The 24376-nt window shown below is 43.2% G+C and overlaps 2 protein-coding genes across 3 annotated transcripts in view; one reads left to right on the forward strand and one right to left on the reverse strand.

Annotated features, from left to right (window-relative positions):
• LOC125963841 (UDP-N-acetylglucosamine--peptide N-acetylglucosaminyltransferase 110 kDa subunit-like) overlaps positions 1 to 24376 on the reverse strand; it is a 673346-nt gene that overhangs the window by 529086 nt on the left and 119884 nt on the right. The window lies entirely within an intron of this gene.
• Positions 7013 to 24376, forward strand: part of LOC125963951 (metabotropic glutamate receptor 7-like) — a 96751-nt gene continuing 79387 nt past the window's right edge. The window contains exons 1-3 of the mRNA XM_049707859.1: positions 7013 to 7828; positions 17149 to 17230; positions 19181 to 19271. Coding sequence (XP_049563816.1) covers positions 7013 to 7828; positions 17149 to 17184 — 852 coding nt within the window. The 3' untranslated portion in view covers positions 17185 to 17230; positions 19181 to 19271. The remainder of the gene's footprint in view (positions 7829 to 17148; positions 17231 to 19180; positions 19272 to 24376) is intronic.

The raw sequence follows: 24376 nt of genomic DNA on the forward strand, positions 1-24376 counted from the left end.
AGGTCGAGGGACCTCTGCGGGGTCTCTTTTATGAGGGCACTAATTTTGTTCATGAGGGCTCTACCCTCATGACCTTATCACCTCCCAAATGCCACACCTCCTGATACCATCACTTTGGGGGTTAGGATTTCAACATATGAATTTTGGGGGAGGCAAATGTTAAATCTATAGCAGAGGTACTTTCCCCATAGGATGGGGGAGAGGGAAAGTATGTAAGCACCTGTCATAGGGCCTGGTGTGGAACAGGTGCCCCATACAGATGTTACTACAAAATATTGAGTATAGTTCCCTGTGCCATAGAGGAGATCCTTCTATCTATTCTATGCCTTCTTTGAATGACCGTAGCACTTGTTGTATCATTTTTATGTCTGTTGTTGCTTTGTGACTGAAAACGAAAAATTTCTATTTGTCCATGTCCTGGCCCTTACATAAAAATGTGTTCATTTACCTATTTCATATTTATTGACTACATCTTAGACACCGTGTTAACTGCTGGTTCTAGATGTTAGTAAAATATAGACCTTCCTGCTCAAAGGGTCACAGTATTTGTGGGAAAACAAAAAAATGAACAACCTATGTCTCAAAGAGCTTTGTACTTCCCAAAGAGAACACACCTCGTAGGTACAATAAATACATGTATCATATGTAAATGTATAAATAGTTAATGGGATTATACACCTGAGATAACTGCTTTTCGATTCTGAGGAAATGATGATTATATTTCACCAGGAGCTCAATACCACTCTGAGAATGAGGGCTTAACCCCCGATTTGACTCACTGCATCGCTTTCCTATATAAAAATACACAAGTCTGTACATACGCTCTAGAAAAAGGCTTATCTGGCATGAATTTCAGATAGCAAGAAGAAAACTTCAAGAGGTTCAGAGAAGCATCCAGAAGCTCAGATGATTGTCTGGCACTAATACAACTTGCTTGACAGGGAAATAGAGCTGTAAATCTCACAAAATCAGATGATCTTTCAAGAATTTCAAAACCTCCTGCTATTAATTGGAAATCCTAGAAGAATAGCTTCTTTTAAAATGTACTGATAATATGCTTTACAGCTTAATATTCAGAAGCCTATGTTTTGGCTAAGTGAGCTTCAGGAAGGAAGGAAATTTGCGGTTTACCTCCACTTACTTTGGAACCGCTGGTTCCAAACATCTACTTCTATGCACAGTCATCTTATCATCTGTAAAATGGAGGCAACTCTAAGACAACAGAGTTACAGAGATGTTGCACAGCTCCATGTGTCATTGTCGTCATTTGTTTCAGAATACCAATAACATCTAAGCGACTACTGAAAGAGTGCTATATTATTTGGGGTCATCTAGTGCAGCTCTGTCAAAGTAAAGAAAAGGGACCTAGAATGACTATAATTTTCCCAAGAGGACACAATTATTTTATGGTAAATCTGGGACAAGAACCCTGATCTCTTGGATCCCATTCCATTGTTCTTTCATTGGGTTCTGAACAACCCAGAGAAATAAAGAGAAATAAAACTCCTGTGTGCTGTGTCACTGGTACAGGACATGGCAAGATTGGAATTGGAGCACTACATATTAAGAGGTATCTGAGAAATTCTTCAAACTAATTGAGATATATACCAGGTACATAGAAAACAGTATATTTTATGATGATTCTGTGCAATGAACAGAACTGGTAACACACACTGGAAGGTGAATTCTCATTTTCTGGCACCTTGAAAACACCCCCTCAACATACACGTTAAAATAAACATTTGAACAGGGTCATATTTAATTCTGCATGCTCTTGTAAGTCAGCAAAATATTCCATATATCATTTAAGTTGTCATTCACTTTTTAACTTGACTTTCAATTTCTAAAAGTCTTTCCAAACATAAAACAGAGGTGGGAAAATGGTATATGGGAAGCTGCAGAGATGAAATGAGCTTACTTCATTAGGCATAAGGATGAATATCCAAACAACTTCTTCATGGCTGAAAGTGTCCAAATCTACTGTCTTCATTTTGTAGTCAAGGCTTCCGGAAAAATATGCTAATGGATTCCTTATTACCCAAATGCCCCATATCAGTTTCAGTAGGTATCATTATATATTATGGAAATTTTTCTCAGTGACAGTGAAAGACACCCTGACTGAACATCCCCCTGCCCATGACACAGAGATGATGGTCTCAAGCTATCTTGAAGGCATTGGAGCCCACACTATCTGTTACTAATATTAATGGAGGATAAAACTTCATATTCTGTTTGCTCTATATTTGTTCAATCACTTCTTCCCTTCATTAAACTGGATGGTCCATAATTGAGTCTGTAGTGTATCTATCATTGGAAACTGAACAAAGTTTTGTTGGTTTTATTAATGTCATACGTTCCTAGGGAGGGTCTATTCAATAACTAAGTCTAGTTTCACAGTTACAAATAAATTATGATGTAACTTTGAATAAATTAAACTCATCATAAAGGAAGGATACTGAGAGTTGCTACTACCCCTTCCTTGAGGGGCTCTCGTAAGGCACTAATTAAAGTAACAGAGGTGTATATGTATGCATATATTTTCAATGATATTTGTACAGACTTAAAAAGAACTCTACAGAATGCATTATAAAAACCTTAATGCTGTGTGTCCCTAGTTCCCAGCTCTCTCATTAGAACTACTTAAATGAACACAATCTTATCTGTTAGGATAGCTATCAGAGTACTCCAAATACTACTTCTTGCAGTACCCTGTCCCAACCATTTGCCATCCTCTTCCCATTAGTCCTCAAGTCAGAAGCCCCGAAGATCTGTTCATTAATTTATGAACACATTTCTTCATCCAGCCAAGAAAATTGATTGATCCCTTACCAAATTTCAGGCACCATTCTTCAGTATGATTTATAGGCATGTTCAGGAAACACAGCAGTGATTAACACAGATGAATATAGTCTCTCTTGAGCTGAGGGGGGAGACAAAAGTAAATAAGCAAATATAAAATCATAAGTATAGGGCTTCCCTGGTGGCGCAGTGGTTGAAAGTCCCCCTGCCGATGCAGGGGACACGGGTTCGTGCCCCTGTCCGGGAAGATGCCACATGCCGCGGAGCGGCTGGGCCCGTGAGCCATGGCCGCTGAGCCTGCGCGTCCGGAGCCTGTGTTCCGCATTGGGAGAGGCCACAACAGTGAGAGGCCCGCGTACCGCCAAAAAAAAAAAAAGCTATGAAAACAAAACCTATGGATGGAGACCTACATGAAAGATGGAAGAGTATAATAATGGCCAGAGTACATTACTGTGGCAGAAGCAGCAGCCCTTAAGGAGGACAACTTTATAAATTACAAATTGGATTTAAATAGACAGGGAATTGAAAGTGGAGACATTATTTTCTGTAGAAGATGATGGACAGGGGAGAATAAAGAAAATAAAACTGAGATTGTTAGCAAAATACAATGCTAAGCATGTAAGTTAGGACTGAGTCCTTAACTTTCATTTTTATTAATGAGTGGGTGAGTATAGATTACTGACTACACAGAACCAAGCCTGGGAACACATTTTATATTTATGATCTTTGTGCCTAAAACTAGATTCACCTGCAATTTAATATGACACTAGGACAATGACTGGCCAAGTTTTAGATTAATCACTCTTACACAAAGATTTTTCATTCATATAATCTCAAACAAATACTGCGTCACCAATTAAGTTCCAGATCCTATGCACTCTGGCTGAAGATAGAAATATCTTGCAAGCCCAGCGTCACTTTCCTCTTTCTCTGGTAACAAATCACACTTTCTATTATGACAATGGCCCCAGTTATCGGCCCAGGAATAAACACTTGACTCAGGAAGAGCCAATTAAAGCCCTCCTTTAGAGTTGATCGAGAGCTTGAAGGCTAGAGTATTTCAATCTTATGAAATTTTTGTAAAACAAAATTATTTCAAAATCTACTAATTATTCTTTAAGTTCTAGAAACTGCATTCTGTGACTAAGAGGACAATTTATTTGCCGTCGGTTCTGCTCTGCCCACTTTATGTTTCTGTTATTGTGAGATAAAGGCAGTGGGGAATGGCAAACCAATTCTGATTCATTCAACACATGAGTGCTTCTTAGGTACAAAACACCATTCTGAACATTGTCCGAGGTAAAAAGATAAATAATACCTAGCCCCTTACCCTCAAGGATCTTCCAGCTTAGCAAGGGAAATAAAACATGCACACAGATGACTGCAACAAAAAGAAGATAATGATTGCTGCCAGACGTTTGGGGAGAATGAGTAGAGCAAAGAGAGAACACAGAATAAGGCAACATTCAACAGTCAGCCAAGAACTATTTGTTGAGCAGTTGCAAGCTGTGACCTGGAAATGGAAGAGGAGAACATAGATCTTCCCATGGGCAGGTGAAAAATCAAGTGTTCTCACTTGTAGCACAGCTCTTCAAATATATGTTTTGGCACCAAGTGCCTACTAAGTAGCCTTAAATTAAAACTAAATAAGGATACAGTCTCTATCAAATATAGCCTCAGGTACTGCTGCCTACATACTAGGATCACAGTATTTGTGTCCCAAGGATGCCTTTCTAGTGCTTTGCTTCTTTCCCCCTTTGCAAACTAGCTAATGCTGCCTTACCAGGATATCTATTTCACTTGTTCCAGCCTTTTTGATCCAATGTATTGAATAGCAGAATAGGTGAGTTACAAGAGGATATTTTGACTTCAAACAACAGAAATAAAATACCATATAATTGAAAAAAAAGAGGCAATCTTTCAGGCACATGTGGATCCAGGAGTTCACATGTTCTAACCAGGTCCCTTTCTCTCTTCCCCACCCCTTCTTCTCTCTGCCTTTTCTCCTCTCTGGTAGTTCTCATTATGGGATTCAAATATTTCCCTGTTTATGTGGGAGCTTCTGGCACAGCTGCGGGCTTATACCCTCGCAGCTCCAGGGCTGGCTGGAAGGGGCGGGCGCATCACAGCATAAGGTTGCACAAGGTGTGCACTTATATAGCAGGGCATCACATCTATGAGTGATTGATGATCACATTGCATACAGGGGTAGCTTCGCATAGTTTTTACATCACTTTTCTTGAAGATGGCAGTAAAATGGTATGTTTTTACAAAATCAAATAGTGTAACGTTGTCCAAAAGATATACATAAAGCATTTAGAGGAAGGAGGCTCCTTTTTCTTTTAACTCCGGCACGGATTGTCTATTGGACAGTGGTAACCCTATGTCATCAACCTCGTTACTCCAGCAGAAGTCCAGGGATTAGCCCTGCATAACTCTTGTTAGCCTCTATTCCCTTCCTTGAACACTGTAGCCAGAAGGTTTTTTTCCTCCTCAAACCTTAAGTATTGAAACCTGGAGGAGGGGCATGTCTGAAAAGAAAATGATGGACTGGACTCTCCCTAGAAGGAAGATAAATGGGTGGTCAAGAAGAAAAAAAATAAAATCCTCTGTACCAGGAAATGTTTGAAGTGTTGTTTGGGTATCAAAAAACGGGTGCCCTACACATAAAGCAACAAAGGATATTGGTCTAAAAAGAACACCATGGCCCAAGGTGCATGACCTATTTCAACAGAGGATTTGAAAGTTAAAAGTTAACCTGTAAAACATTCAATTCAATTTCATCATTTTACAGATGGGCAAAGGAAAACTCAGGCACAGGAACAGAAGTGCCAAGGTCATACAGGTGGTTGGTGGAAGAGACAACCAACTTCCCAACTTCTGACTTTTTAGGTGTGTGTGTGTGTGTTGTTTTGTTTATGTGCAAGGACATTTTTCTTTAGTACGCTAACATTACAACAGAAAGTATAGTCTTGTTTTGGTTTTCTCTGCGCCCTCAATTCTGTATAAGACAGTTTCGCTGCCCTCCAACAGAAAGGCTCAGCAAGAGTAGAGACCACCATAAGCAGTACACGTGGGCACCAAGGGCAGATACATTGCCCTTCCTTGTGTAGGAACTAGGGCCACTTGTTGCTTTAATGGGCCAAGTTTGGGCTGGACCTGCAGGAGGGGACACCTTTGAAAAACAGCTTCCTAACTGCACTACAACCTGCTCTGGCATCCTGGTTCCACTCCCCAAACCCCCCAAATCTTCAGCCAGAAAAAAAAAAAAAGAAGAATGGATCACTGGATCGATGGGGAGATTTCTGTCTGCTCCTCCTACTGCCACCTCTTTCTTGCTATTTCCTGCCCGAGGAAACCTGACATCAGCCCAAAAGCATCTCTGGAAATGGGTAGGAGGGAGCCTTACACCTGTCAGCGCCAGAGAAGAAAGGGCGCTCTGCAGAGTTCTCAGTTGTTCCATCTCTTGCGATGAAAGGAAGAAAAGGAGCGAATCCGCCACAGATTTACTGGAGACCAGGGTTACTTCATCCGGCTCCGGCCACAGTAACCCCTGAAGACCAAAGATGCATTTCCATTCCCAGCATTTCTTGTTGGCGTCTTTCCCTACAGGCTAGCCCAGTGCCTGGCCCCGGAGAAGTCTCTGCGTAAAGGTTCTTTAGGTCATAAATCAGGCTCCTGTGTGTATGTGTGTTTTTCTTAGGAGAAACTGGCACAGACGAATTAGCAGTACAGACTGGGGTCTCCCTACTACCCTTCATGCTTGGCGGCATCACCTTCGACTACCTCGCATTCTCTCGGCGCTGACAGTCCCGGCTCCGGACCTCAGGGTTGGAAGCAGTCAGCCCCAGCTAGAACCGCCCTGTCCGGGGCTGATGCCACCCTGTGCCTAGAATGTGCGTGTGGGTGCAGGCGGGCGAGCGAGCGGCTTCTACAGTGAGACCGAAGCAGGAGCTCAGCCTTCGCCTGCGACCTGCAATCCCCAGATTCCCTGGGGACCTCGAAACTCCCAATCGGAGGTACTCCCCCCCCACACAGCCGCCCACCTTTCCCTCCCCCCTTACCTCAGCACGCAGCCCCTCCCTGCGTGATGATGCAAAACCGTGGGGAGGGTGGGCGCTGGGAAGGGTGGGGAGAGCCTGAGAGCGAGCGAGGGTGGGAGGGAGTGGGCGGAGGAGGAGAGGGAGCCGAACGCGCATTTAAAGCGATAGCCATGCTCGCTCTCTCCCCAGTGCTGGGCTGTTGGAGAGCTCGAGCTGCAAGCCACCAAGCGCGAGCTCGAGCGCGGCGCGCTGGCCGGGGAACCCAAGAGCGCACGGCGCCCCCAGATGGCAGGCGCCGCGGGACCCCCCACCCTCGCCGGCTGCCCTTTCCCGGGCGCCCCTACCCTCCTCGCCCGCAGGAGACCCTGGGCTTCCCCGGAGGAGCTCACCCCAAGGGGCCAGGACTCCGGCGAGCCCGCCACCGTCCCCTCGAGTGCCGCCGCCACCACCGCAGCCGCGGGAGCAGCATGGTCCAGCTGGGGAAGCTGCTCCGCGCCCTGACTTTGATGAAGTTTCCCTGCTGCGTGCTGGAGGTGCTTCTGTGCGCGCTGGCGGCGGCGGCGCGCGGCCAGGAGATGTACGCCCCGCACTCCATTCGGATCGAAGGGGACGTCACCCTCGGGGGGCTGTTCCCGGTGCACGCGAAGGGTCCCAGCGGAGTGCCCTGCGGCGACATCAAGAGGGAGAACGGGATCCACAGGCTGGAAGCGATGCTCTACGCCCTGGACCAGATCAACAGCGATCCCAACCTGCTGCCCAACGTGACGCTGGGAGCGCGGATCCTGGACACTTGTTCCAGGGACACTTATGCGCTCGAACAGTCGCTCACTTTCGTCCAGGCGCTCATCCAGAAGGACACCTCCGAAGTGCGCTGCACCAACGGCGAGCCTCCGGTTTTCGTCAAGCCCGAGAAAGTAGTTGGAATGATTGGGGCTTCGGGGAGTTCGGTCTCCATCATGGTAGCCAACATCCTGAGGCTTTTCCAGGTAGGGGGGCGCTCCCTCCGGGGCAGAGCGCACCGTAGCTCCCCGCGCTCTTTATCCTGAAGGCTGGCTTGGACTCCAGGGGTGCGGGGTCTGGTCAGCCTTCGCTCATTTCCACCCTGGAGATCCTGCCGAATCCCTCCCACCTCACCCGAGGAGGTACTTTCCCTGCTTGATTCATTTCCCTTCCATCTCTCCCCTGTCCGCGCTCCACTCCATCCGGCTTGACATTCTGGATTTATGGCCCCATTGACAAGAAACAGTCTCCGAAAAACAAGGCGATGATTTAAATGGGTTTGCATTCGAGTGAAATATGGTTCCAAAACAGGCTTGTAAAAGTGCCGGGCTCCTGTGACAGCCACTTAGGCGCAAGGAATATGAAAGATGAGAAGACGCCTAGAAACTAGGCATTTCTCAACTCCCCAGCTTCCCTGCCCCAAGCCGCCCGACAAGCTGCAGCTCCCTTGGAAAATTTCGAGAAGAGCTTAGGGAGGCAGTTCTTAAACCGAAGGCTAGGTCTTCACCTACATTTGGACGTGAATTGCCCATTTCGCTCGGGTTGGATTTCCCGACCTGTAACCTGTCTCTGCGAGGGCATGGGGCGGAAGGCGTGGGGACTGTCCTCAAGCGGGGAGAAGCCACCCGCAGACGTGCCCCCAGGTGATTTGCTCTGGGCAGTTGTTTGCACCGTCTAAACTGCCTTTGCGATCCGGCCACTGGCAGGAGCCGGGCGATCAGCTTTCTACTCCTGCCAGCTCATAGCCCGGAGGTGAGCTCATGCTAACTGCGAAACACAGTCGCTTTGTCTGCACCCACCCTGTGCCCATCCTTTCCCACGACCTCTCTAACGCAGCCCCCAACCCCAGTCCTGGGTTTTGAGGACGATTCTCAGAGCCAGACAAGAAGGCGCCTGGAGGGAGGCAGTAGGGTGCGCTGAGCAAGGCCGGGCGGTCCTCTAGCTCCGGGTGCAGGCGGGCAACGGCGGAAGATGCGAGGACGGCGGATCGGGCCCGCTGAGCGGTGGGCGGTGCTGCAGTGCTCTCTCACCGCCTGCTCCCGCAGCCTCGGCCCCGAGGCTCCTGTGCCGCCCTGGGTATAGATGGATGGCTTCTGGATGAAGAAATTGAGTTTCAGGGTCTGCGTGACTATGGGTTCTCTTGTTTCTCTGTCTTGCTTCCTGTGTGTCTCTCTCCTTGTGTCTCTTTCTCCCTGCTGTTTTTTTTTTTTTTTTGTCTGTTTGTATGTTCTCCCTTTCAATTTCTGCCTCTCTTTTCCTTCTCTACCCCTGTATCCAAGTTTTTTGTTCATCTCTGTCTTGAAGTGATCCTTTCCTAATGCACAGCTCTCTCCCTGCCTGGTAGGACCCAAGCTCAGTTAGTCCCTTCTCCAGATGTTCTGGCTGACCCTTATGCTCCCCGTAGCTAAAAAGTCGGCTCCCTCTCAAGTGCCTTTCCTGAAGCATGTTGGGTTTCTGGAGGGGACTCCTTGTGAGATTCAAGCTGTCACTACATCAGCACCCAGGGGTATGAAGTTTGTGTTTGTGCCAGAAGGAGGGGTGCCTGTCTAAAGCTGCAGCCTGGTATGGCCCCTCTGAGCCTCTGAGCATCCCTAGCACCTGTTGAGTATGCCACCTCTAGATGTTTGCAAGGCCAAAAGTGCTTCTGGGCAGCCTTCACTTTGAGGTAATGCTTTCAGGAAGAGCCTGGGTTGTTGGAAGCAAAACCCAGAAGCACTTCCTTTACCTCTGAGCTTAAACTAGAGAACCTGAGGAGGCAGCGCTGCAGGGAGGATGAGGCCAGAGGTCACCTGAGAACCACAGGGGCAACTCACAGTATTTTTACTGGAGCTCTGGGGGTTGAAGGCACATTTGCTGTTTGACATTTTAAAAATTATTTTGGTGCCTTCACTTGGAGCTTGGGAGCTTGCAGATGGGCCTGCCTGTCGAAAAAAGAGTGAAATCTTAAAGTCAAGAGAGAGCTTGCAGACTAGGTGAAGGATTGTGTTTGCTGAAAAAGATTCCAGGGGGAGCTGATTCCTTCTCTGGTGTGTGGATCTGAGGCACTTGCAAGAAAAGAGAACGCTTGCCTTATGCTTAGTTCCCCCGTTCCCTGGGCTGGGAAGGAAAGGAACTGAATGCCAGCATTAGCAGTGTGCGTTGGGACCAAAACCATTCAGAGAAAACACTGTCATTTTCCTCTAATTTGCAAATTGCAGCTATTCATGTTGGATTGAACAGCTGAGGGAAAAGAGCCCCCAGTTTTCACCTGCATTTATTGAGAAGAGGCTGGTAGTAGGAGGGATGCACCAACTTGTAGCTTGTGCTGCAAGCTGGATATAAGCTTGGTGTGAGCATCCTGGTTAACCACTGCCCATGTTCAAATATACAGAGATAGATTCCAACAATCTCTTCCAGTAGCCTTATTTTTGCGTGTGATCTTAGAAGCTCCTGGCATGTAAGTCCAGTCCCCAGTTTCCCAGCCTCTGTAAACCTGCAAAATGAATAGAGAGAATAGTGGAACACAGAGCCCTTGTTCAAAGACACAGTCACTTTAGGGAAAGAGGAAAAGAACGGGTAGGTGAATCTTCTCTGGAATTGCAGGGTTCAGCTCAATGAAGACTGTCCTGGATAAAAGAAACTCCTCTAAATGGTTGAATTCTTAGCTCTCCAGAGATTTGAGTTTTCTTTTCCCCAGTCCCTGTGGGTTGCTGTGGGGAATGTGTCAAACCTATCATTTGAGATAAAAATTTATGGTGAGGTAAGCTTCTAGGCTGGGGGAAGGAAGACTTAGTGACTGAAATGGGGGATGCTAAGCACTGGGGGGCAGGAAGGAACAAGGAGCTAGCAATGGATGTAACAAATGCTGCAGCTGCCAGCAAAGCCTGGATTGAACTGCCTTCCTGAAAATGAGGACCCGGGCAAGAATGACCACTCAGATGTAAACAGTGTCTCTGACTGGGAATTCTCATCTGCCTGCCGGTGGGCCAGAGCTGAGCAAGTCCTTTCTCTCTCCTCTGTATGCACACTGAACTGGTTAGTAAGTGACATGTCAGAGGACAGGAATCATATTCAGTGGATCTTTCAAATCCAGGAGTTTGAGGCTAATGAAATTAGTGTGAGGCCAGGGCTCTGCCAACTAGAATTAAGTCACTGCAGCCACCCTGCAATGCATTTTCAGCCTGAAGGGAGCATCAGGGAGGAATTTCGGGAGATTTGTTTCGGAGCCTGTACAAAATAATACTCTCCTAATGCTAAGAAAGATTAAATGTAAATTAATATTGACCACGAGTAACATATTTAAAAAATAATCGCCGAGTGGGGGATGGCTTAAAGTGGAGAGATTATATAATATGGTGGCCAAAGAATAAATCTCCTCTGACCACTGTTTCATGGGCTATAAGTAAGATCTATTACAATGGAAAGTAATGGGAACGTTTTTATTCAAGGCTTCTCTGCTATTGACTTGAGAGCAAACACTCTGAGAGTATAAATTACTCTTGCTGTGTGCTGACTCTGAATGAACAATATTTCATGTGCAGTGACATGGTCTAAGCTATAGACTTGGAATTGAATGGCATCTGTTTCAATTGTTTTGTTCTCTCAAGAGCAACTAGATAGAAAAAAGTGGTCAATTTGACCCTTGTGGGAGCGTGTTGCAAATCTAAACCTGTGTCCCTCATACCATAAATGAAATACATTTGTAAATTTGTAAGTGTTTTCCTTCTGTTCATTGATGCTTGAGTATAATCTCAAACTTTGGCAGCAACATTTTATACATAAGTACTTGGTTTTCTTCCTTTCTTCTTTCTCTTTCTCCTCTCTCTCTCTGTTTCTCTCTCTCTCTCTTTCTCCATCTTATGTAATTGGATAGAACTGGGCACCTAGGATGATGTGGTGTTACTATACTGGGATTAAAAAAAAAAAAACAACTCTAACTTACCCTTTTAAAAATTTCATAAATACAGGTGTCAGTGCCATTTGGAATAGTCTCTATAACAATTTCTGTCTCCACATTTACTGTGTTTCAGCAAATTTACCTAACAGATGGTGAGTGGGCAATTTTTAAAGGGGCATTTTTTAAAGGAGCGGAGAGGGAAGGAATAGAGACAGGCACATACTATATTTGAAGTTACCTCCACGTGTATTTTATGTATGTATACCCATACAATTAAGAAGTCTTTGGATGTTTTATCTTCAAGAATAATTCAGATAATGGATTACTTGACTATCATAAACATTTAGGGTTTAACAGATTCGTTACATATAGATGTTGTATCATGGATTTAAAAGACCGTAGCCAGCGGGCAGCGGCGGGCGGAGCGACCGAGGGGCGGCGAGGGCTGGGCGGCGGGTGCGGGGGTCCGTGCTTCCTCGCGGTAGAGGGCTGCGGTTCGCCGGAGACGCCTGGTTGCTCCGCGTTGCCAGGTTACCGAGCGCGTGCCCTGCGCCCGCTCTTCCGCCCGGGCCGCCCTCGGCGCCGCCTGAGCCGCGGTGCGGGCTGCGCGGGGCGCCGGTTCCGCGGAAGCCTGGATCGTGCGCTGCGTGCGGGACTCTCGTCGCTCGTGAACGGGGCGCGAGCGCGCGGGGGACGTAGGGCGCCGACCTGGGCCTCCCCGGCGCTCCGGCTCCTCTCCGGGCGCCCGCTCAGGGGCCTCCGGCGCGAGGCCCCCTTCGTGGTCAAGATGGCGGCGCCCAGGCGGGCCGCGCAGAGGTGAGCTGGAGCCGGGCCCGGAGAGGGGCGAGTCAGCCACGCCCAGGACTTGGACTCCGGGCTGGTCTCCCGTCTCCCGGGGAGCGGCGGGTGAGTGGGCGCGGCCGCGCGTAGGTCCCTCTCGTGGGGTGGTTAGCTCTTCGTGCGTCCGCAGACTTCTGTCGTCTGATAGATCTGGGGTGGCCCAGGTTGGAGGCGAGGGTGCTTGATTGGGGAAACCTGAGGGGTTTAAGGACTCTGTTGGGATCGTTTCAGATCCCAGCAAGAAGCTGAGCAAGTTTTCTCCTCTCTTCCCGGCTAAGTGTTCTCCCTTCTCTGAAGACGCCAGCTTTTCTGAATCACCTTGTTCCCCGGGGGGATACAATTGGTGGTTCTGACCGTGGAACGTAGGACCCGGCGCGGGGAAGCCTGAGCTTGTTCTAGTTACTTTGTTTGCAAAGCACTTGTCTTGTCTTTGGAATCTTTGTGTATATAACCAACGTTGGGAAGAGCCAGCGTTTTCTCCTCCAAAACACTGCGAGGGGTAACTTTATACGTAAGAAACAAGTGGGCGTTCACATCCATCTCTTTTCCAACCACTGAGTTTTGGTTGTGTTTCCTTTCTTTAAGTTTGTCTCGTTTTGAACTGATAACAAAACAAACAGAAAAACCATAGCCAGTTACACAAAGTATATACTCTAGTCTCAGTCCTGCCATTAATTAGCTATGTTACCTTAAGTCATTTATTTTTTCTAGGCCTCATTTTTCTCATGTGATGGTTTTTCTTTGAAAAAGTATAGTTTCTCGAAGTCGCTAATCTCTGTGTCATAGTTCAGCTTGGAGAAAACCTGTTCTTAACCAAACTCCATGACATTGTATTTCCAGCTCCAACTTTGGACTTTGAGTGAGTTGGGGGCAACTTTTTAAGGATATTTTCACACAGCTTTTTTAGTTAATATCAGTCTAGCTGACTTGTCATACTCAGACTTTCTCCCATATTCTTTTACCAGTGTGTTCCTTAGTCATATATATAAAGACTGTTGTGGGAAAAATGACCTCCTGGGTCAGCTTACTGCATGGTCATTGACACAGGACAGGGAGTAAGATTCTGTGGATTTTACAGAAGCAGATACAGGTTTCATTAACCATGTCCTCTCTACTTTCATCTTACAAACACAGCAGGCTTTTCTTGAACTGCCAGATAATGCCATCCTGCCTCCTCACGGGCCCCGGGGATGAGTCGCCCAGGGACTGAACTCTAGTAAAGCAGGTGATTGGCTCATGGGTAGGCATCTGACCTCGGCTAAGTCTATCAGACTGCTCCCCAGGACTTTTCTCTCAGAGCAAAATGGAAGAATTGTCTTTTCTCTCTGGAATTTCTAAGCTGGGGATATATGACTCTGGGACTCCCAGTGACCATCCAGCACAAGGAGAGACTTTCTGTAAACTAAAGTCTTGCAGAGGTAAGCAGGGCTGAGGGATGGAGAGAGAGCTGGAACCCTGCTGATACTCTGGAACGTCCAGATCCAACTGTATCTGAATATGGCTGCATCCCTGAATTTCTAGTACTTGTTTGTTGAGGTGGTGGTTGTTGTTTGGTTTTTGTTTTTAAATTTCCTTTGACTATTTTGAATTTGTTTTCAGCCATGTGCATTTGAAAGCATCATAGCTAAAAGAGCTAATTTCCTACATTAATGTCAGGTTTGCTGACTGGCATTCCTTAAGTGAAAAATCATATCCGCTATTTTCTTTAAATAAAATCCTTCTAGCTCAGGTTTGAGATATTCAAAACTCTGCCTCCTACCCCCCTCTTTTCCAACATTTACTATATCACCTTGAAGAACTTGTGACCACATCTTTCCCATCTAGACGCAGTTGAGAGAGAGAGCAAAGACTTCTGATATAAACTGCAACCTATACGCCTCCTACCTGGAAGCTTTAGAACATACTTGATTCTTGTCATTAAAGCAAATCTTTTGTTGTTGTCTCCAGGGCACAGAAGCATTTTCATGGCATAATGGAGTACAAAGTACATTAAGCCTAACTCTACTTCTCACCCTCTTTTACTTTAAATAGGCAGAAAAGAACAATCTCAAACACATTTTCCCAACAAATAAAATACATATACGATTATGTTTAGAAGACGTTTATGCAACATATAGTTAGACTGATTAATTAATGGACCTTTCGCCAATTGGCACAGTAAATATATATGTTCAATGTGCTCAATTAAAAAGAAGACAATAACATATTTTTACAGGTTAATTATCTGAGAAGAGAATTGTGCCAGCACACTTGATACTACAGTATTTCATGTTTGACAGGTAATCTTCTTTCAATTATATTTACTGCTAAATGTTTCTTGGATCAAGCTATTAAATTATAAGGTCAAAAGTAAAATGATATGAAATTACAATGATAAAGGGACACATATCCCACTTTATGAGAATAGAAGTTCTAATTTCTTTTCAATACTACTAGTAGTGACCACAGTACTAATTTGAGCCCTTACTATGAGCCACTGTGCCCATATACATTTAGTTCTTACAGTAGTTCTGCAAAGGGCATATAATAATCCACCCTGTAAAGCTGAAGAAAGTGATTCTCATAGCTGAAAGTCACATAGCTGGTGAGTGGCAAAGTCTAGATTCAAACTTAGAGTCGTCTGACAATGCCCAGGTTGTTGACCACTATGTACACTGCTCAATTGCTGCACCAATAAAGAAGTGCTTGTAATAATTATAGATTTGCCTACCCCGAAACTGCAGTGATTTAAAGACATCAAAGTTGCCAGTTGCTTAACCACATCTACTTACAGTAAGAAATTACATTTTATTTCATTTCTAAAACAAGATTAATTCTGCAGGCCCATCGAAACTTGAGCACACAAATCCTACCTCCAAATGAAAGATGCTTGTTTTCCATTATTCAACACATGGCCCTGTACAGAGGCAATAAATATATAGTAGAATTTTCATTCAAATAAATGAGAAGAGAGGTTTCTTCTTGTCCTGATTCAGTGCCCATCATTATGGATTATGATGGCTCTTCCCAAACTTTACTTCATTCACTCCACTCTTTCTACAAAACTCCAGTAATGGAATCCATCATTCAGATATATGTGCAAAGCGAAAGGACTGTATTAATACAGTTGCTGAAAGTCAAGTTGATAGAGCACAGGAAATACATCCTAATAAATGCAACATTAATGTTTGTGTGGGCCTTGGAGTGAGGGGTAGAAGAATTTTCAGTTTAATGGAATATTTTGCCTCTTGCTATGAAAGTGCGGCTTAATAGTCTTGTAATTGGTCATTTACAGAATCCTCCATCTCTGGGTTTCATGCTTTCTTTACTCTGTAGCTGTTGATTCCTTCTCTTGTTCTGGATGGAAGAGAGCAACGAAGCCACTTCAAAGGGCTCAGCCTGCCTTTTTGTGTTATTGTTGAGATGAAGATATTTCCATTTATTAAAGCATACTATTTAAACATTTTTATCATGTTTCAAACTTGACTGTGTCCTGAAGGTATGAGCACAGGCAGACATAATGGGGGATGTTTTCCAGGAGAGAACATACCCTTATCAAAGGAATTATCAGAATTTTCATGTATGGATTGAGAATCAAATTCTGGAGTTAGACCTGAATTTAAATTCATACTCACAACTTATTACCAGTCTCATCTTGATCAAACGGTTACCACACTTCTCATCAATTTCCTTATCTTTGAAAGCAGAATAAGAGAAGTATGCCTGGTGGAGTTACACATAAAGCTCATCTGATAGAATATTCATAAGGATTTTGCACAAAATATACATGGAAATATTTTAGCACCGAGTTTAGCATGTGATTCGTCTTCAATACATTTAAGAGCTATTATTTTATTATTATTATGCTATCATTAAATATCACTATTACTTAAATGTCATTATTGCTAAAATTGCTGTAAAACTACCACAATAACCCATGATGAATTCCCCTCTTCTGTTTCCTTTGTTTAAATGGAAAATATATATATAAATCTAGACAGAGAACACTTTAGTGATCCTATTCAGTGGAGTGAGAATTTCCATGGCACTGATTAAAACAAATGCTGAATTGCATGGACTTAAGATAGCAGAGAGGGGCTTCCCTGGTGGCGCAGTGGTTGAGAGTCCGCCTGCCGATGCAGGGGACACGGGTTCGTGCCCCGGTCCGGGAAGATCCCACATGCCGCAGAGCGGCTGGGCCCGTGAGCCATGGCTGCTGAGCCTGCGCCTCCGGAGCCTGTGCTCCGCAACGGGAGAGGCTGCAACAGGGAGAGGCCCGCGTACCGCGAAGAAAAAAAGAAAAAAAAAAAAGCAGAGAGGCTAAGAGATTTGAAGTTAGACATCCCCAAGTGTGAATTCTACTGTGACCCTCTTCTAGCTCTAAAACCTTGAGGAAGTTACTTAAACTTTCTGAGCTTTACTACTAGTTTCCTCATCTGTATCTTTTTCAGGACTATTTATCAAGCATCTTCCTGTTCTCTATGCTTGGACATATCAGTGAATAAATTAGACAAGAGCCTTTGCCTGCGTGCTCCTTCTTGCATGCTTTCTCCCTCCTTACACTCTCGTGTGGAAACGGATGTTATAAATAAATTCTATGCTTTGTCACAGGTTGATGGGCGCTACGGGATAAGGAAAAGGATGTGAAGCTCACTGAAGAGGCTTGGGTTGGGAGTGCTGGAGGAGTGTACAGGTAGGTTCTGTTTTTAAATAGGGTAGTCAGGGTGGATTTTATAAGTTGACATTTGAGCAAAGACTTGAAGTGAGGGAGTTGTCAGAATGTATGATGGGGAGACCACTCCCTGGGAGCGGTCCCAAAACTCTAAGGCAGAAATATGCCAGGCAGCTTGGAGGAATATCAAGGAGGCCACCCTGGCTGACTTAGTCAGTGGGGAGGAAGAGACAGCAGGAGGGCTGGAGGTCGGATATGTGATGGGATGGAGGCCTCCAAGTCCTGGGAGGCCATCACATGCATTGTGTCTTTTACTCTAAGTGTAGGCAGCCAGGGGCAGGATTTTAGCCGAGGTGTGGCATGAACTGTCTCTTGTTTGAAAAGCATAACTCTATCTGTGGTCTTGAGGATGTGGGGAGAGAGTGGAGTCAGGGAGAATCTCGGGAGGCGACTACAGGATCCTCGAGGTCTATGTTGTTGGCCTGTACCAGGCTGCTAGTGGCTGGTAATTCTCAGAAGTGGCACATTGGGAAGGTTGTGACAGCATTTCGTGGTAGATTGAATGCAAGAATGGAAAGGAAGAGGGGGTCAAGGGTGAATTCGAGATTTAGGGCCTGGGGAACTGGAAAGGTGTGGTTACTGTCACCTAAGATGGAAAAAGTTTGGGGTAGAGCATGTTTGGGGGGATTAAAGACCAGTTTTGGAGGTATAAGATTTGAGATGTTTTCGTGACGTCCAAGTAGAGACGCTGAGTACACAGTTGGATACACAAGTCTGCAGTTCTGAAGAAAGGTCGAAACTAGAGATACACTTTAATACAATGGAGATATTAAGAATAATTACATGGAAGCGCTATTTTAAAGATAAAATGAAGTAATGCAATTAGCACTCTGTCTTCTCAAAACATTTAATAACTGTTAGCTAAAATAATTACCTGAAATGAAAAAATACGTATAGTTTCTTTTGTTGTTTGCAGTAAAAGTGAATAAAATGTCACAATTATTTTAATAGTATTTGTGACACAGTAGTTTTAGTTAAGACACCATGACTACAAACATTTACAATAAACCTTTCAGTCTCCGGCTTTTCACTCTGATAGGGTACTTGGAACCATATTTTGTAAGGTTTAAGTTAGTTGTCATAGGGTACCTCTTTAATTAGACGTAATTCTGAACTGTCTAGTTCCATGCAGTTTTATACACATATATGTATAATTATTATTTTATGATTTATCAAACTCAGTTGAAAATTTGCATCACTGATATACATTAGAATTTAAGCATTTACCCAGGTACTCAAGGAAAAAAATGTACTTGTCTTGTAATTTCCATAGGGGTACTTACTTTCACATTTTCCCTTCACTTTGCAATTGCAAACATGGCAGGGGAAATATCTTACAAGTCTTTGAGTTCCCCTTAGCTATCTGCAAGTCCTTAAACAGCCTTTGTGGCTTAACCAAAATTCTCTTCCATCTTCATTCCGCTAACAGATATTGGTCTAAGCATGTACTTATACTAAAAAATGCATGACCACGTTGTCTCTACACATCTATAATTTTATGTTAACACTATCATTATGTAAGCTATACTTTAATTGTAATTATAACAGATTTTATGTCAACACACATCCATTTCTAGTGTTCATCTGGTGGTCAAGGGAAGAGCAGCATGTCGTAAATTTTATCAAAATATAACATCTGAAGAATAGAACAGAGGGTAATTGTGTAATTCTGTATTCACTCTAATTAAGTTCAGTGGAGTTGGCATAATAGAATTAAGATGAAAGAAAAAGACATCGAGGTACCATGGCTCCCTCTCCTAACACACCCTTTTCGTATCCGAGAGCAGAGACTCAGCACCTTTCTGTACAGAAATGGAGACAGGAAGAGGCCAGAGGATGAATGACAGGCACGAATGAGGTGGAACTTTGAAGAGCAACATGGAAATAAAATACTTCTTTTGTATTTGGTAGGTGGGGAAAATGTACCAGTGTGTATGCCTACTGGGACCACGTTTTCCAGAACAGTTAAGCCCAGTGTCAACTATGCTGTCCCACCTTCCTCGTAAGTAGGAACATCCTGTTACTTGAATCTTTGCTTCCTGTTTCTTGATAGCTGGTTGAGAAGATTATCACAGGAACTGCATCTTGTTAGCAAACACACTGTTTTGAAATGATTGACACTCACTGAAGAGTGGCAACTCCAAGCTTGCTCTCTCTTGATCTTGGACTATTTAAGTCTGGAGTGCAGGAGTGGGTTATGGGGAAAGACCATTGGAATTCTTATGTCTTCAGCATAATGGTTATAGCATAATGGTTAGGAGTGTAGGTGCTGGTTCAAATCTCTGCTTTCCACTTGCTAACCATATGAGCTTGGGCAATTTACCTGATTACCTGAACCTCAATACTCCTGCCTATAAAATGATGTTAATAATATTTCATCCTCATAGACTTGTTTTCAATGTTAAAATGAAGTCACTTACACCAAGCACTTAATACAATGCCTAGAGCATAGTAAAGTCTATTATTATTACTATTACTACTACTAATACTATTATTACTATTACTGTCACGATGCCAGGTGCTATTTTTCCTATGCCTTATTCCATTATCTTCTGCCCTGTCCCCCCATTTCTGTCTTGTTTCTGTACAAGGGTAGGTTTGTCACAGAGCATTTTCTTTCCCTAGTGTCTGACTCTTAGTCATCAAGGTGACTGGTCCACGACCCGGCATTCATTGCTGCTCGTTGAAGCAACCCGTTTTGAGAAGGGGAGTTGGATATTGATGCCAAGTTGGGTCAAGGAGAGAGAATTTTCTCTCTTCTGCACTCAGAGAGCTAAGTGAAATATTCAGGCCTCAGAAGGAGAATCAGGCAAAGGGCAACATGCTTAATTTCATACCTTAGTGATTAAGAACAAGTCAGACAGGCTGGATTTGAACTCATTTCCGTCATGTACTGACAACAGGATCTTAGGTGCTTTTGTAACCCGTCTGAGGCTCAGTCAACATCTGAAAGAGACGAATAACATTATCAGGACCTAGCGTATAGCCTCGTTGTAATAAGTGAGTAAATCCTTTTAAAACGTTCAGCACGTTGTTTGGCATATAAACACTTAATAAAATTTAGCTTCTTTGACTACTACCGCTGCTAATATTATTAAGTAGCTGAGCAGATCCGAGGCCCATTTTTTTCTTAGATTGCACATAATCATTTGGACAACCAGCTCACATTGATCAACCATTGCTTATATATAAACCCCCATGAACCCAAAGGTGCTTTAACTCTCTCCCAGTCAGAGCCTGTTCTGGGGGCAGAAGCAACACCGGCACTACCCCCGTCATCTTTGCCTTTATTGTCACTACACTCGCCTGCCGTACTGAGCACTTACTGTTTGCCAGGCACCAAATTTAGCCCTGCGTATGCACTATATCATGTAGTTCTCACACTCAGGTGGGAGACATTATCATCATCACCAATTTCCCATAAAGACGCCGAGGTGTTGGAAAGGTAAGAAACTTGACCCACAGCAAGAGATGGAGCCGGTGTATTCAAACCCTTCTCTCTGACCTCAAGAACCCTTAAATATTAGCATACTACTACATCCTGGTAAGAAAATCTGCTTCCAGCCACTCTGGTGAGAGTAGAAATGATTCTCAGTCCCCACATTCCTCTATTGCCCATGCCACCCTAGCCTCAGGACTAGGTGGGAAAGGAAGTGATCTCTTCAAAGAGCAGCCAAAGGGAACCTACTCCCTTCTGCCTTTTCGTAATCAACTAACCAATATTTTATTTCCTTCTTAAGAGTCCCCACGTGTTCCTTTTGGTACTTAGCTTGGCCTTTTAGAATTCTGACATTCTGTACATGACTCATCCACTGTATTTCATGTTACTTTATTGAGGTCAAGTATAGGGTCTTACTCATCCTGAAGTCCAGTTATCCCCTGTCACATCTAACTCTGTTCTTTCCTTCTTGTAGGACATCTGCAGATATTTATTTGAATTTTGTTGAATTGTTCTCATCAACAGTACATTAAAAGTTATACAGATAGTGCTTTCTTATAAGGAAAACCATCTAAATAGATTTCTAGCTCTTTACTTTTTATAGCACTATTGTAGAGATTATAGATCTCCAGGTAATATTTTTTAGATTGAGTTCTTCATATCATCTTATTTTTACATATAATGATAAATCTGAATTTTCTCTATCAAAACTCTGAGACTTCACTGGCTTGTAACTTAGCTTGTTGATATGTGTTGTTGACTTTTCCATTTACAATGATGTTTGATCCTGGTAAGGATGGGGCTGGGTGGGAAGGTACATCTTAGGGCCATCAATTGGTTTTGTAGAGAACTAACATAAAGATCTAAAGTCTCATCATATTTCTGCAGAACTCATGAATCATTTTATTATAATTCCATTCATTCAGGGAGTATAAAACCATTTTCAAATTGTTATTCCTAATTTGTTCATCTTCTCTTCCTTAGTCTTAGTGAGAAGAGAGCAGGCTGAATGGCAGACAGTCATTATGACCACTGGGGCCACTAGGGTAGGCATCAGTCCCAGAGTTTTGTTTTCATCTCTCCGCTATTAATAGTGGCTAATGTCTTGAGTGCTTACTTGGTGCAAATTACTTAGCCGACCATGGCAAATGGGTTGTGTCATTTCATCCCCTGATAGTCATACAATTAATGTATGTATTATTATGATATCCCATAATGCATACATGGAACAGAGCCTCAGAAGTAGTTATTTGCTCACCAAAATATGGTAGATGTGGAATTTGGACTCAGGTCTGATAGACTCCTAAATCACTCCTAGTGATTTTTACCACTGAATTAAAGTTGTATACCTCTGGAGAGTAGATAGTTTGTAAAATTTCCTCAGCTTTAACATTTTATAATTAAATTTTTGTCTGATGGCAAGCTTAACAGTTAAGATGGGTAGGAAGGAATGCCAGCCTGTTGAATGGAATTTCCCTGAAATAAGCCTGTTTTATGACACCAGTTCACTGATTCATTCACTCAGCATGTATTGAATGTTTGCTCTGTGCAAAGGCATTTTAGGCATCACAGTGGAGTGAGCGCCCCTTCCATAGACTCTCCTGCAGCACTCAGAGAAGTCTTGGACTGGTTTGCCTGTTATGGAATGGGGCTTGGTGATAGAAGCCTGGTTTGTCCTCCACTGATAAAACTAAGACATACTCATATGAGTTTAGAGGCATCTTGAAGCCGTGGGATAGTAACACACATGAATCTTACCATTTTTGCCTGGGATTAATGATATAAAGGCTTTGGATTTGGGTATGGAAAACGGGTGCGATTATGGGCGTGTTGGTTCTACATATATACGGACATCACGTGTCATCAGCCTGCAGCTACCTGCCATTCCTCACTACTCCTTCTTTTCACAAACCAAACAAGTACCTTCTTATCTCTCCTGTGGATAAGCTCTTGACAGTGGCACTAGGGCCTCCCTCAATAAGTACATCATTGGCTAAACCAGTGGTTTCTCAGATATGCTCATTGAACAACCCTTAAGGTGGATTGACATTCCACTGCCTAGAATAGAATATGGTGTTATTTAGAAATCGGGGGGGAAAAAATAGGCCACCAGATGTACTTTCTTCAATTTAAATTGTTTTTATATATATATATATATATATATATATATATATATGAACAATTGTTATATATGTGTATGTATACTTGTTCATATATATGAATGATTTAAAATTGAAGAGATAGATATATACACACACACATATGTATATTTAAATTTTGGCTTCTGTTAGCAAGTAGTAAATTAAATTATTAGCAGATCCATACTGCAGGGAAATAACCAATCAGATTTCATTCAATAGCTTGCTTTTTTGTAGATTTATGGTTGTGATTTTATATCTGCAGGTATGTTTGCTGAAGAAAATATTTCTGCCACTTTACACAAAATTAAATTCATTTAATACCAATGCGACATGTCTCAAATGTCTTAATACAGTTTTAATCTTTAATCACATCAGAAGTATGAAATTAGAAACATACCCCAAAATCATTTGAAGATATAATTACTTTCATTTCCCTTATACTTTTGAGACTTTTGAAAAATAAGTATTTAGTTGTACTTATCTGTTTCTGTCTCTCTAAGGATAGCAAACACTGAAACACAATTCTTTTTAAAAGTCAATATTAAAAATATATTGTCCAAGATGATCAAAACTAAGGAAGTGGCAAAGAAATTCAAAAATTTAAACTTTCAAAGGATGCTTTTTTTGTGAATGTGTAGTACTTGTTCTTCTGAAGGAATTAATCTTTTTAAAAATTTAATTAACTTATTTTTTATTGAAGTATACTTGGTTTACAGCGTTGTGTTAATTACTGCTGTACAGCAAAGTGACTCTGTTATACATATGTATATACATTCTTTTTCATATTCTTTTCCATTATGGTTTATCACAGGATATTGAATATAGTTCCCTGTGCTATAGTAGGACCTTGTTGTTTAGCCAATCTATATATACCAGTTTGCATCTGCTAATGCCAAACTCCCAGTTCATCCCTCTCCCACCTGCTTCCCCCTTGGCAGCCACCAGTGTATTCTCTATGTCTCTGATTCTGTTTCATAGATAGGTTCATTTGTGTCATATTTTAGATTCCACATATAAGTGGTATCATGGTATTTGTCTTTCTCTTTCTGACATACTTTGCTTAGTATGATAATCTCTAGTTACATCCATGTTGCTGCTGCAAATGGCATTATTTCATTCTTTTTTTTATGGCTGAGTAGTATTTCATTGTATATATGTACCCCATCGTCTTTATCCATTCATCTGTTGATGGACATTTAGGTTGTTTCCATGTCTTGGCTATTGTGAATATTGCTGCTGTGAAGATCAGGGTGAATGTGTCTTTTTGAATTATAGTTTGGTCTGGATATACGCCCAGGAGTGGGATTGCTGGATCATATGGTAGGTCTATTTTTAGTTTTCTGAGGAACCTCCATACTGTTTTCCACAGTGGCGGCACCAACTTACATTCCCACCAACAGTGTTGTAGGAGGGTTTCCTTTTCTCCACACCCTCTCCAGCATATGTTATTTGTAGACTTTTTTTATTTTTTTTATTTTGCGGCATGCGGGCCTCTCACTGTTGCGGCCTCTCCCGTTGCGGAGCACA

Source organism: Orcinus orca, chromosome 3 (genome assembly GCF_937001465.1).
Source record: "Orcinus orca chromosome 3, mOrcOrc1.1, whole genome shotgun sequence".
In the NCBI taxonomy this organism is placed as follows: domain Eukaryota; kingdom Metazoa; phylum Chordata; class Mammalia; order Artiodactyla; family Delphinidae; genus Orcinus; species Orcinus orca.